At 37.8% G+C, this 15,781-nt stretch overlaps 1 protein-coding gene across 1 annotated transcript; it reads left to right on the forward strand.

Moving 5' to 3' along the window:
* Positions 1 to 3,374: 3,374 nt before the first annotated feature.
* Positions 3,375 to 13,799, forward strand: LOC134326006 (tripartite motif-containing protein 16-like; the record flags this gene model as incomplete). The annotated part of the gene is made up of 7 exons (XM_063008199.1): positions 3,375 to 3,381; positions 3,503 to 4,097; positions 5,272 to 5,367; positions 6,161 to 6,394; positions 6,880 to 7,039; positions 7,363 to 7,422; positions 13,276 to 13,799. Coding segments are annotated over exons 2-7 (1,665 nt in total), but the record flags the coding sequence as incomplete, so codon positions are not given.
* Between the last annotated feature and the right edge of the window lie 1,982 nt (positions 13,800 to 15,781).

A 15,781-nucleotide genomic window follows, 5' to 3' on the forward strand; every position in this document is an offset into this window, starting at 1 on the left:
GAATGTTGTTTTTCTGCTCGATTTCATTGTTGTGCGCGCGCGCGAAAGCAAATTGCGCTCGGCTGCTCTTTCTGCGCGAGAGAAGATTTTGCGCTCGCGTTTTCAAAGAGGCGGTTTTGACAGTTTGGGGGCGGAGTCAGGGCCGGCTCTATCAGCGAATGCTATTGGCTCTATGCATGCAAGCTCTGTGACGTGTTTCCGTTTAGCCTTAGTCGGACAGTCTAGCTTCTGTTTTGTGAGAACCCCCAGCAAAGTTCTAAACACAACATGTCGTATAGCGGTGAATATGTAGAGTTTGGGTTTTCAAACACAAGATCGAGGTGGATCGGAACATTCTCAGGGTTCATGTTGAACGCTGCATTCGACGGGTAAAAGAGCATAAGTTGTTCGACACGGTGATCGCTATGTCCATTTCTGTTTACTGTGTTTTACCTGCATGTGAACTATCGGACTGGACCACTTGACAAGGCATGAAGCTAAACACTCGCCTTTATCTGCAATTTTCTTTTTTTAATAACGTGTACATTTAAATATTGTAAATATATATTATAGTTTATACTCTATTTCTGTGTTAAACAAAAGCATAAAAACCAACAAAAGCCTCTTTATTATGTAAACATCTTTTATATCTACACTCTTTGATTATTTTATCAGTTCTACAATTACAGACTGTAGTTCATCTGTTTCTCTCTATACTGTGTTAGCCTCCTTTCTGTTCTTAATAATCAGGACCACCACAGAGCAGGTATTATTTAGGTGGTGGATGATTCTCAGCACTGCCGTGACACTGCCATGGTGATGGTGTGTTAGTGTGTGTTGTGCTGGTATGAGTGGATCAGATACAGCAGCGCTGCTGGAGTTTTATAATATCATGTCCACTTACTGTCCACTTTATTAGACACTTCTACCTAGTTGGTCCACCTTCGCTCATCTATTGCTGCTGTTTGAGTTGGTCATCTTCTAGACCTTCATCAGTGGTCACAGGACGCTGCCCACCGGGCGCTGTATTTATCGTCTTATTTACTCATACCAGCACAACACACACTAACACACCACCACCATGTCAGTGTCACTGCAGTGCTGAGAATGATCCACCACCTAAATAATACCTGCTCTGTGGGGGTCCTGATTATTAAGAACAGGGTGAAAGGGGGGCTAACAATGCATGCAAAGAAACAGATTACAGTCAGTAATTGTAGAACTACAAAGTGCTTCTATATGGTAAGTGGAGCTGATAAAATGGACAGTGAGTGTAGAAACAAGGAGGTGGTTTTAATGTTATGGCTGATCAGTGATAGATGGATGGATGGATCGATATCAGAAGAAACAATAAATGAGCTGGTGTTTCAATACTTGTCCATATTTAGTGTGTAAAACAGTTTATCTCCACCTTTGCCGTTTCTCATGTTTTGTGAATCTGGCAGTTGTTTAGCATTCATTTCATGATGAATAGACCACTTGAATGGTGTTAAAGACTTGAAATAAATCTAATTTAACTTTAAATGAAAGTCAGTTTTTTCTCTTTTGTAACATGATACAAGGTTTTGAATTGAACAGCATATTGCTGCCAGCTTGACACTGATAAATTCTGTAATGATTATGTCTTGATAACCTGCCGTAAGAAACATAAAAAAAAAAAAAAAAATCAAGTTTATCCTCACATTTACTACAAAAATGTTTTTTTTGGAGAAAGACATGTTAATACTGTAACATCAAATTAATTAAATGACATGAAAATTTAAAGGTCTGACATAACATTTGATAATAAATAAAAGATAACTCATTAATATATTGGCAAACAAAACTTTTTACACTTAATGAAAAGATTGAGGGTAAATTGGTAATATATTCAGTCAGATATGTTAAGTTTGTTTTATTAGGAATTTAAAGTCATGTTTTACACTTTGGTTACATTCATGACAGAAACGGTAGTTACTCACTACACAAGATTCATCAGTTCAATTCATCAATATCAATTAATTATCAATTAATTAATAAATATAAATTATATTAATATAATAAATAACTAATATCAAACAGTCATGGACAATTTAGTGTCTCCAATTCACCTCACTTACACACTTCTGGACTGTGGGAGGAAACACGGAGGAGCACCCGGAGGAAACCCACATGGATACAGGGAGAACATGCAAACTCCACACAGAAAGAACCCAGACCGCTCCACCTGGGAACTGAACACACACACATACATTATATATATATATATATACCTGACACTGTGCAAGGAGAAGATGCATCAAAATGAAATTGTAATGGTAATGCTTCAAAGCTAACTAAAACATAAATCTCAATACTGGTCTGTCAAGCTAGATGTAGTGTTTGTCTAGTCTAGCAAAACAACCACTAACCAGTTTACAACTAGCCTACCTGCATGGTTATAAGGAAATGCTTGCAAACGTACTTACCTTCATATTTGTCAATGTAGCTGGTGTTGTACATTTAAAATCGTTCACCGTCAGACGAGGTTAATCTTGAAGACAACAAGTGTAAAAGAGAGAGCCATGATATCTGCTTGTTGACAACCGGCGTCTGAATACCGGAAGTTGATCTGTCCCGTACACGAGAACCCGGAAGTAAGGCGTGCATAGAGCCGGCCCTGACTCCGCCCCCAAACTGTCAAAACCGCCCATTTGATAACGCGAGCGCAAAATCTTCTCTCGCGCAGAAAGAGCAGCCGAGCGTAATTTGCTTTCGCGCGCGCGCACAACAATGAAATCGAGCAGAAAAACAACATTCGAGAGTGAAAAAGACAGTTTGAGAGCGATTTTATGATCAGTGTGCACGCAATTCCTCTTTTTGTGCTCGCGAGAGGGATATTTACACACGCGAAATGTTAAAAGTTGCGCGCGATAGTTTTGACATTGATGTGACGCCATAAACGACGAACTGTCGGATCTAACTGGAACGCAACATTTATATCGATATACGCGATATTGTCTTATCTTATATCGCGTATGAAAATATATCGATATATTATAAAATCTCGATATATCGCCCAGCCCTAGTGTCAACCATTCTAAAATCAATCATTTTAATATAATAAACGATGCAATATGGGTACAGTAATAAAGAATTAAAAGTAAATAAAATAAAAATTTTTTCATATAACCAAGGATGTAGTACTTAACTAGTCACCTGTACTAGGTACTACAACCACATTATAAAAGTCCTACAGCATGGGTACAGTAACGAAACATAAAATGTACTACAGTAAAGGTACAGTAATAATAAAATATAGAAGATTAACAAAAATTTTGAAATGCAAGTTTTGATAAGACGAAGGTTGTAGTTGTTAACTAGTTGCATGTACTAGTTACTACAACCACAATACAAATTAAAAGTCCCACAGCATGAGTACAGGTAATCAAAAAAAAAATATCAAGAAATGTGAACATGAACATCACGCTCACGAACTAAACCAGGAAGTCTGAGCTGCTGTAAATAACTTGCTGTGTTTACTGGTGTTTCTGTTTACATGTAGAAAAATGGCGGAGTCAAAAATTTCAGTAACTCAGGACGAGTTCAGCTGTTCAGTCTGTCTGGAAACACTGAATGATCCAGCTGCTATTCCATGTGGACACAGTTTCTGTATGGTGTGTATTAATAACTGCTGGGATCAGGAGGACGATAAGGGAACATACAGCTGTCCACAGTGTAGACAAACCTTCACTCCAAGACCTGTTGTGAGGAGAAACACCATGCTGGCTGGAGTTGTGGAGAAACTGAAGAAAACAGAACTTCAAGCTCCACATTCTGCTCACTGTTCTGCTGGACCTGAAGTTGTTGATTGTGATTCCTGCACTGGAAAAAAATACAAAGCTGTTAAATCCTGTCTGGTGTGTTTGGCCTCTTTCTGTGAAACTCACCTTCAGCCTCATTATCAAATTCCTTCTTATAAGAAGCACAAGCTGGTTGAAGCCTCCAGACGACTCCAGGATCAGATCTGCTCTCAGCATGATAAACTGCTGGAGGTTTACTGTCGTACTGATCATCAGTGTATCTGCACGTTGTGTATGCTAGACAATCATAAAGGACATGAAACAATATCAGCTGCAGCAGAAAGAACTGAGAAACAGGTAAAAATATTATACAGCTCTTTTTAACAAGTAACAACTCATTAGTTCTGTTTTTATTTTATACATATCTTTATATTTTATACATATATTTTATTTTATACAGCTCTCTTCAACAAGTAACAGATCATTTATGTTAGTTATGTTATGTATAAATGACAAACATTTCACTCGTGCAGAATTAGATTATTATAATGCTTTTCTATTCTCTAATTGTACAGTTTATTAGGTACATTTACGTTTTATCTGATATACCGAGCAAATACAGTGGGCAGTTTTGTACACACAAGATTAAACCCCTTTTACACAGCCATGTTTTTTCCAGGTACTAAAATGCAATTTACAGGGTCAGTGTTATTTGTGAAAGCAAGAAAGTTGATGCAGTAATATACTGTTAAGACCAAGTAGAATTGTTGGGTAAATACTGGGTTGCATTATGTGGAGGCGATCAAAAACATTAAAATGATATAGAAACACCAGCAGGAAACATTAAAACTAGCTGTTTAGATGGACGTTATAATAATGTGAGTAAATCAGCTAGGTCAAACATAACCACTATATGGCCAAATGTATGTTGACATCTGTGCTAATGATTAAGTTCAGGTATTTAAGCGACACATACATAACAAGGGTTTTTGGAATGTGATGTCAAGTCATGGTCAAGAATTTTTTGACCATAAAACGATAACAAAACAAAACAAGACACCATTAATAAATTACATTACTACTTTGTTGGCAGTTTTAAAGTAAAAAAAATATTATTAGCTATTTGCTGCATTGTGATTAAATGTAAGCCTGGATCTTTTAAAAACATTTTAATTTTATAACAGAACAATGGTGGACTTGCATATTCAAATTCATTCATAAATACTAAATGGACTTTAAAGGGGATTGGCTGTTATCTTATTAAATTCTTCATCTTCTTTATAGATTTAATTTCATGACTGTTAAGATTAAATCTCTTATTTAATATGTCTGTCAATTTGCTCTGTTTATGTTTGCTTTAATGATGCGTAAAGTCCCATTACCAGAAAAGCAGCCCAAAATTTTGATTCACCACCTCAAAACTGCAGTGTTTTATCTGACCATAATACATTATTCCAATTAGGATTTGCACTGCATTGTTTGTGGTGCTCGTACACAATACAAGTAAATTCTGAATTGTTATTCTGTGTAGAAGCAGCTGCTGGAGATCCAGAGAAAATTCCAGGAGAAAATCCAGAACAGAGAGAAGGAACTTTGTGAGCTGATAAATGCGGTGGAGTCTCACAAGGTAAATTTTATAAACAAAAAGCTCTCAGGATCAGTCCAACTCTCCTCCGTTAAACCAATCTCCATTAAAAATGAGATCTTTTATATCTCAGGTAACTTTGCAAGTGATTTTTGTTCAGGAATTTAAAAGTTCTGCCTGGTTATATAGTGATTGATGCTTTACAACAATTCTGAGGTTGTGCTAATAATTATAAGGGTGATAAGATCAGATTAGGACTTTGACTGGGCCACCCAAGAAGATTATTAATTGTTGCTTTGGATTAAGATGCTTAAACATAAATTAATGTATAAGATTTCTGGTAAAGACTTTAGAAGATCACTACATTGAATTTCCCAGTTCTGGCCAGGCTGCTGTTTCTTGATACTCTGTAACAGTATGCTACCACCAGCATCTTTTACAGTATATATGTTTTTTTTAGGTTTTATTCGATTTAATCCACACATATCATTTTGAATTAAGGACATACAGGAGCAGATGTGTTGTATTGAAAATCTGCGAGGATATATGCTGACAAATGCAGTAAAAACTAAAGTGATGGTGAACACTAAAGAAGTACTGGTGTGGAAGGTAGAAGACTGGAACTCTTTCTTATATTTGGGAAGTAGAGAATCAATTACTCCATCATGTGGACATGATGATGATGGTAACATTTACAAGAGTATGAAAAATCAAGCCATTTAGCACCATCACCAAGCTATGAGTGATGAAAGTCTTTGTCTGGGCAGTAGCTACATGTGCAGGATGGACAAATATCTGAGTGAGAAACGTTTCCTCTTTCTGAATCTTCTATCAGTGTTCTGCACAGACAGCAGTGAAGAACATTGAGAGGATCTGTACTGAACTAATCAACTCAATTAACAGAAGATGCTCTGAGCTAAAAGATCTGATCAGAGATCGAGAGACGGCAGGAGTAAGTCAAGCTGAAAAAGTCCTGAAACAGGTGGAGCAGAAGATTGTAGAGCTGAAGAGGAAAGATGCTGAACTGCAACAGCTCTCACACTCTGAGGATCCCGTCCATTTCCTCCAGGTATCAGAACTAAAAATAATTATATTATTGCTGCACCAGTCCAAGTAATAAATTACTTGTAAAAGTATAAAAAACTTGATGACAGTAGCGTCAAAAAGATAATAAATAGTGAGAACTCACCTGATATCAGATAATGAGACATTAGATTGACCATTGATGGCGGTCTCTAGTGGACAGGTAGGAAAATAACAGGGCTGAGTTTTTTGGTGGACAGCCACACTATTTAATCTCTAACTGAAAGGAAATCTGATTGGTTGCCAGCCAAAGGGAAAAGGGGCAGCTGGTATCTGAGAATGTATTGGAATGGTATAAATCCAGTGGTTGAATAAATGAATTTTACTATCTTCACAGTAGTCTAAAATTGTCCTTGTACCAACTATTTTCAACAGTATTACAGGCACAAGTTTATTAGTTTATTAGTTGAATCATTTGTGATTCATCATCATCTTGTTGTTTCTCTGTGAACATTATCTGTCTGGATGTAGAATTTTCAATCTCTCTCGGCTTCTGCTGGATCTGCAGAATCAGCCTCCATCACAATCAGTCCTTTCCGCTCATTTGATGATGTTACAAAGTCTGTATCTCAGCTGAGAGAGAAAGTAGAAGAATTCTGGAAAGATCAGTGTGAGAAGATACCAGATGAAGGTGAGTTCAAGCCCTCAGTGTTCCATTGTCTTCAAAGTGCTTCGGTACTCAAACATCAAACAAAACAATCAAATCCATCAACATGAACAATTTACATCTAACAAAATCATTCATTTACTCATTAACCCAGTACTGGTCATGGTCACAGTGAGTCCAGGGTTGAATGAAATACACTCACACTTAGTCAGTTACTCAGACTTAAGGCCACTTTAGACAAACACTGAGAGAACATGCCAAACTTCTTACTTGCTGTACCTGTGACAATTTCTGGTGTAAATATGTATTTACTGTGATTAGTGATTGTACTGTTACTCTTTCTGTAGTGAAGAAAGTCCGGATTACTTCACCTCCTGAACCTGAAATCAGAGAAGATTTTCTACAATGTAAGTTTCTCACAAACATACACAGTGCAGTGAAAAAGTATTTGCACCCCCCAGTTATCTGTATTGTTACATATTTGTCACACTTCAGAGGTCATGAAGTTAAAACAAGTTAAACATTAATTTAAACAGCTGTCTGTATATTTTTGATCCAGGTGATTTTATGAGTCTTAATCATTTAGTCACAGAAACCACTGAAACACACACACACACGCTAACATGTACCAACACACATTTACACAGACACAGTTACAGAGACTCTTCCATTCTTACACACATTCACATTAACATATTATTAGACACACACACTCATATGTGCGCACACACTCAAATACACACACACACACACACACACACACAAACACACAAACACACACAATTCAAAGAGCTTCATTAGCATGAATGTGTGTTTGTTGCTGGATTGTGTGTTGCTGGTGTGTGTCTGTGTACTGTTTGTTAATGTGTTAGTGTGTTTCTGTAGCATTTATGCATGTTTGAGTAGTTGACTAAATCAACTTTACTTAGCAGGCCTTTAAATATTTCAGGTTTTTATAAACAAAGTGTTTTAATTACACAACACAAATGTAGAAATTTGAACTTAAAATCCAACAAAACTTCCACTCACAAAGTGAACTGTAGACGGTGCCAAATGAAAGAAATAAGAAAAACAGCTAAACTGCCAAACCAGGCCTAAACTAACACACACAAAAAAGACAAGAAGTGGCACCTGCCTCTTACCCAGTGAGCTAAACAGAATAATAATAATACCTATGTGTATGAATGTATTTGTGTATTTATGTATGTATGTGTATATGTGTATGTATTTATGAATAGTGATTGTACTGTTACTCTTTCTCCAGTGAAGAAAGTCCGGATTACTTCACCCCCTGAACCTAAAATCAGAGAAGATTTTCTACAATGTAAGTTTCTCACAAGCACACAAACATACACATTGCAGTGAAAAAGTATTTGCACCCCCTAGTTATCTGTATTTTTACAGTTTTTTTTTTTTTACACTTTACTAGTTCAGATGCTACAGCAGCTCAATTTGGTTCAAATCTAAATTTGATTAAGTCCAAAACCTAAACTTTATTTTTTCAGATTTATTTGAACAAAGATCTGCTCTTGTTATTTGGAATTGTTGTGTTTTTATATTACACAAGTGTTTAATCTTTAAATCATGAGCTGATGACCAGATGTTCTTCTTTAGCCCTGAAACACCATCACACAACCACCACCATGACTGACTGTTAGTAAGATGTTTTTTATTGTAAAATGCTGTTTTAGCTTCATTGCAAGTATAAGAATTCTGACTCATCAGTTCACAGAACATCATCACCAAAAGCTTGAGGGTCATTAAGGTTCTTATATTGGTAAATGAGAGGCAAGGCTTTATGTTTTTCTTAGTTAACAGTGATTTTACCTTGTGACTCTCCCATGGATTTTATTTGTGCTCAGTCTCCTTCCAATACTGGAATCATTAAATCAGATCTAAATTGAGGTCAGCAGGTCCTGCGGTTTCCTAAATGTTTGTCTGGGTTCTTGTATGTTTTCCTTAATGAGACATTGATGAGCTCTTGAAGCAATCTTAACTGTTCCAAGTGTCATTTGGAGATCATGGCTCTTACTGTGGTTCGCTGAAGTACTAAAACCTTAGGATTGGCTTTGTAACTTTTTCCAGACTAATCCAGTGATCATACCTCGGACTAGGGACATTTTAGTCCTTGCTAAAGACCACTGTTCCAGGTACTTTTCTTCAATAGTTATTTAAAATCACCACGAACTTCAGAGGTCATGAAGTTAAAACAAGTAAAACCCCATAACTCATAATGACTGATCACTGCCCATTGCATAACAATGGAAACGGTGTTCAGGTCCATATGCAAATCACAATGACCATTAATTACAATGGTCACATGTGCCTTTCACACATGATTGGGGTATAGCTCCTATTACGGCGTTGTAAAATGGTGATAGATGTACTCTCAGGCCCCCTCCCCGGTTCAGGGATGGTCGTTCCCTCTTCACATTTATGGCCTCTTTGACTCCTGGTTCAAACCAGCGTTCCTCCTTGTCAAAGATCTGCACATTTTCATCATTAAATACAGTGTATCACAAAAGTGAGTACACCCCTCACATTTCTGCAAATATTTTATTATATCTTTTCATGGGACAACACTATAGACATGAAACTTGGATATAACTTAGAGTAGTCAGTGTACAACTTGTATAGCAGTGTAGATTTACTGTCTTCTGAAAATAACTCAACACACAACCATTAATGTCTAAATAGCTGGCAACATAAGTGAGTACACCCCACAGTGAACATGTCCAAATTGTGCCTAAAGTGTCAATATTTTGTGTGACCACCATTAATATCACTGCTTTAACCCTCCTGGGCATGGAATTCACCAGAGCTGCACAGGTTGCTACTGGAATCCTCTTCCACTCCTCCATGATGACATCACGGAGCTGGTGGATGTTAGACACCTTAAACTCCTCCACCTTCCACTTGAGGATGCGCCACAGGTGCTCAATTGGGTTTAGTCCATCACCTTTACCTTCAGCTTCCTCAGCAAGGCAGTTGTCATCTTGGAGGTTGTGTTTGGGGTCGTTATCCTGTTGGAAAACTGCCATGAGACCCAGTTTTCGAAGGGAGGGGATCATGCTCTGTTTCAGAATGTCACAGTACATGTTGGAATTCATGTTTCCCTCAATGAACTGCAGCTCCCCAGTGCCAGCAACACTCATGCAGTCCAAGACCATGATGCTACCACCACCATGCTTGACTGTAGGCAAGATACAGTTGTCTTGGTACTTCTCACCAGGGCGCCGCCACACATGCTGGACACCATCTGAGCCAAACAAGTTTATCTTGGTCTCGTCAGACCACAGGGCATTCCAGTAATCCATGTTCTTGGACTGCTTGTCTTCAGCAAACTGTTTGCTGGCTTTCTTGTGCGTCAGCTTCCTTCTGGGATGACGACCATGCAGACCGAGTTGATGCAGTGTGCGGTGTATGGTCTGAGCACTGACAGGCTGACCTCCCACGTCTTCAACCTCTGCAGCAATGCTGGCAGCACTCATGTGTCTATTTTTTAAAGCCAACCTCTGGATATGACACCGAACACGTGGACTCAACTTCTTTGGTCGACCCTGGCGAAGCCTGTTCCGAGTGAAACCTGTCCTGGAAAACCGCTGTATGACCTTGGCCACCATGCTGTAGCTCAGTTTCTGGGTGTTAGCAATCTTCTTATAGCCCAGGCCATCTTTGTGGAGAGCAACAATTCTATTTCTCACATTCTCAGAGAGTTCTTTGCCATGAGGTGCAATGTTGAATATCCAGTGGCCAGTATGAGAGAATTGTACCCAAAACACCAAATTTAACAGCCCTGCTCCCCATTTACACCTGGGACCTTGACACATGACACCAGGGAGGGACAACGACACATTTGGGCACAATTTGGACATGTTCAGTGTGGGGTGTACTCACTTATGTTGCCAGCTATTTAGACATTAATGGCTGTGTGTTGAGTTATTTTCAGAAGACAGTAAATCTACACTGCTATACAAGTTGTACACTGACTACTCTAAGTTATATCCAAGTTTCATGTCTATAGTGTTGTCCCATGAAAAGATATAATGAAATATTTGCAGAAATGTGAGGGGTGTACTCACTTTTGTGATACACTGTAAGTGGCCGCTGACTTGCAGGTGAGTGTAAACCGCGGAGTCCTGTCCAAATTAGGTCGACCTTCTATGTTGGGCCATCCATCTCGCCAGTGGCTGTTTAGTTTCCCTGATGTACAGTTCCCGGCAATCCTCCCGGCACTTAACAGCATACACTACGTTACTGTGTTTGTGTCGAGGGACCCTGTTCTTAGGATTAACTCATTTCTGGCGTAGCATGTTTTGGAGTTTAAAAGCAACTGAAACACGGTGTTTGGCGAATATCTGTCTCAATTATTATGCTACTCCCGCCACATACAAAATCACCACTGGTTTTCGCTTAGACAGCGGTTGCCCTTCTCCTCTCTTCGTTCCACTGGAGCCGTGTTTGGGCATTTTTCCCACTTTTACGAATGCCCAGTTGGGATAACCACATTCACCCACGGCCTTTATGACATGAGATTTCTCTCTATCCTTGGCCGTGGTGTCTGTGGGGATGCTGTTCGCCCGGTGTTGCAGCGTCCTGATGACTCCTAGTTTGTGCTCCAATGGATAATGGAAGTCAAACCTTAAATACTGGTCCGTGTGTGTTGGCTTGCGGTACACATTTACTTTCAAACGTCCCCCATCTTGAATAGCAATTTCACAGTCTAAGAAAGTGAAACTGTTGTTGCTTGCATCATCTCTTGTGAACTTGATGTGTTTGTCCAACGAGTTGATGTGGTCCATGAATTGTGTGTACATCCCTCACCATCTTACAACACCATAATAGGAGCTACATGAGACAAACACACATTTACCCCAATCATGTGTAAAAGACACACATGGCCATTGTAATTAATGGTCATTGTGAATTGCATATGGACCTGATCACCGTTTCCATTGTTATGCAATGGACAGTGCTCGGTCGCTATGCAAATCGGCTGCATATAAGGTTGGGATATTCACCACCAGCTCAGACTGAAGAGGTCACTTGGATGAGTGGCGAATCGTATCTCTACAACATACTTGTCTCCAGATGAACTGACTCAACTTTATGGATTTGTGTACCTGGATTATTGAGCATGCATCAAGAGACACACACCAACACACATTTACACAGACACAGTTACAGAGACACACCCACTCACACTCATGCTTACACACTCTTACACACCCTCACACATACCTTAGTTAATTTCCCTAAGTGGATCAATAAAGTCTTATCTTTATCTTATCTCTATACACTTTAACACACACACAATTCAAAGAGCTTTATTAGCATGACTGTGTGATTGTTTGTTGTTAGATTTTGTGTTTCCGGTGTTTGTGTAGTGTCTGTGTGTATTCATGCAGCGTTTGTGTAATGTATGTTTGTGTGATTGTGTAGTGTCTGTGTTTGTGCAGTGTATCTGTATTCCTGTTCAGTGACGTGTATGTGTAGTGTGTGTATGTGTAGTGTTTGTGTAGCATTTGTGTGTATGTATAGTGTTGGTGTGTATTGTGTAATGTATAGTGTTTGTATGTGTCTGTGTAGTATTTGTGTGTATATGTAGTGTTTATGTGTCTGTGTAGTATTTGTGCATTGTTTGTGTAGTTTCTGTTATTGTGTTGTGTCTGTTTAGTGTTTGTATGTGTTCGTGTAATGTATGTGTGTGTGTTTGTGTAGTTTGTATGTGTTTGTGTAATGCATGTGTGTGTTTGTGTAGTTTGTATGTGTTTGTGTAATGTATGTGTTTGTGTAGTGTTTCTGTGATTGTGTAATTGTGTAGTGTTTGTGTAATGTTTGTGTGAGTTTGTGTGATTTTGTAGTGTTTGTGTATATGTGTAGGGTTTGTATGTGTGTATGTGTAATGTGTGTTTGTGTAGTGTCTGTGTGTATGTGTAGGGTTTGTGTGTGGTTGGATTGTGTGGTGCTGGTGTGTGTCTGTACTTTGTGAATGTGTTTTGTTTGTTGGGTGTCTATATGTCTGTGTAGTGTTTGAGTAGTATTTCTGTGCATGTGTAGTGTCTGTGTATTTGTGTGTTTGTCTAGTGTCACACTTTTGCACGCACACACTTCTCTCTCTCTCTCTCTCTCTCTCTCTCTGTCTCTCTCTCTCTCTCTCTCTCTCTCTCTCTCTCTGTCTCTCTCTCTCTCTCTCTCTCTCTCTCTCTCTCTCTCTCTCTCTTCTGTGTTAATTGGTTCATTTTGTGTTTCCTCTCCAGATTTTTGTCAGTTCACACTGGATCCAAACACAGTAAATAAAAACCTTCGTCTGTCTGAGGAGAACAAAGTGGTGACCTGGAGTGAAACATCACAGTCATATCCTGATCATCCAGATAGATTTCATTATAACTCTCAGGTTGTGTGTAGAGAGAGTGTGAGTGGACGCTGTTACTGGGAGGTTGAGTGGAGTGGGAATGTTGGGGTTTATATAGCAGTGTCATATAAAAGCATCAGCAGGAAGGGACATGGTGATGAGTGTGTGTTTGGATATAATGATCAGTCCTGGAGTTTGTTCTGTTCTCCATCCAGATTTTCATTCAGACACAATAACAAAAATACTGAAATTCTTATAAAGCCGAGTTCCTCTAGAATAGGAGTGTATGTGGATTATGAAGCAGGAACTCTGTCTTTCTACAGCGTCTCTGATACAATGAAGCTCCTCCACAGAGTTCAGACCACGTTCACTCAGCTCCTCTACCCGGGGTTTAGATTTGGTTTAGGATCAAAAGTGAAACTGTCAGATTTAACAAATTAAATGTAAAATTTACATGAAAGTGTAACATTAAACTGTTTGGGTGATTTTAGAATCTGTGAGGCAGTGATACATATATGAAGATTTTCTTTTTCAATTTATTAACCACCATTTATTTAGTGAGGAATAATACAGCAGAACTTAGATATGTGTGGATGGTTTCAGAGGGGAATTGATTCTTTCATAGAAATACTTTGTATTGTGGTACGTTTATTCAGCCTTCATCAGTTTATCTCTGCTCATTCAGCCTACAGCAGTTTAGACACACCCACTTTTCCACTAATTTGCCTCCATGATGAGCCTGTATAGAGAGAGAGATTTTTAAAAGTACATTTTATTACAACGTAATGTTTATTATCTCCAGAAGAAATCTTTCATTTTATACCATACAAATGTGGTATGTTTGAGAACAACCCAGGCTTTCATCCAATGACTGCTTCTTGATTCTTTTAGCAAGACCACCGCTACAGGGTCTGTATTATTACATTATGAATTCAGTTACAATAATATTTGAGTAACAATTCTATTGTTTTCATTTTTATTTGTACTTTTATTTCAGGTTCATCATTTTCTTCCTCTGTTTTATTTCCTCAATTTCTTTTATCCATTTAAAAGGTTTTGTTGTTTTATTTTTTATATTTTTGTTTAATTTCCATTTTATTTGTTATTTTTACTTCTTTTTTCTTTAATTAAGTCAGTGCATGCCTGTGTGGATAAAAATCTGTGGGTAAATTCATATAAAATGTCTTTTAGCTGTTGATTTTTGCTCCTTTATATTCTAATCTTATGGCTGGGTTCAGAAATAGGGGTTGGTTCAGGATCTGGTTCCTTTCTTTTGAAGTAAAAACATCTTTAATGATCTTTTTTACCCACCGCCATCAGACTCTACAACGAGTCTCTTCACAGTCGAGGCAGCCAGATCTAATGTTGTTGGACTGATTAGGGCTGTTTTTCCTTGATCGTAAACCACTTATTTACTGAAGTCACTTTATTTTCTAGACCCCAAATTTGCTGTCACATTTTGTTTTTGTAATTATTATTATTGTTATTAATAATCTAATGATAATAATGGTGATAATGTTGATAATAGTGGTGATAATGGTAGTGGTAATTATAATGGTAATAATAAATGTGTTTTTGGATACTTTATTGATACAGTATACTGTTTTTTACTCCATATTTGTATGTAGCGGTGCCCCTGTATATTCCTCCCTTACTGTTTTTTTCTATATTTCAAGGTTGTGCAATATGTGTAGAGTTCTGTGTGGAGTTCTGTGTTTTACTGCTGTAACGAAACAATTTCCATCGGGATTAATAAAGATCTATCTATCTATCTATCTATCTATCTATCTATCTATCTATCTATCTATCTATCTATCTATCTATCTATCTATCTATCTATCTATCTATCTATCTATCTATCTATCTATCTATCTACGTATATCATATTTTTTTAAACAATTTTCCAAAAGCGCCACAAGAGGGCGACATCACAGGGATTTTTTTTTTTATGGTCACTAGATTACGGGGTCACTGATGACCCACGGTTTAGTAATCCATACACACACAGTTGTACATATGTACCCACACATTTGTGAACTGTACCCTCAGTTTAGCAAAACTGTACTCACGGATTTGTAAATCGTACCCTCAGATTTTAAATCCGACGGCGGTCACGATATTGTCACTAACAGTTTTATCTAAACCCTGTTTTACGGTAATACAGTTGTGAAGAGTTGAAGAAGGTAAATCATCTCTTCATAGTTTAATATACAAAACATACAGAGTTCTGATGCATAAAAATGTACCAGAAAGAAAAATTACAACCTAAATATAGATCTAAAAAGACCTTTTCTGGTATAAAAAAATCTCTGTATTTTAAAAAACCTTTTTCTTACCTACTCATTACACTTCCTTTTATTTATATAATTTGACAACATAAGGACATAACACAGTAAAATTATGCCCATTTT

This window comes from Trichomycterus rosablanca, chromosome 14, assembly GCF_030014385.1.
Source record: "Trichomycterus rosablanca isolate fTriRos1 chromosome 14, fTriRos1.hap1, whole genome shotgun sequence".
NCBI classification, from domain to species: Eukaryota; Metazoa; Chordata; class Actinopteri; order Siluriformes; family Trichomycteridae; genus Trichomycterus; species Trichomycterus rosablanca.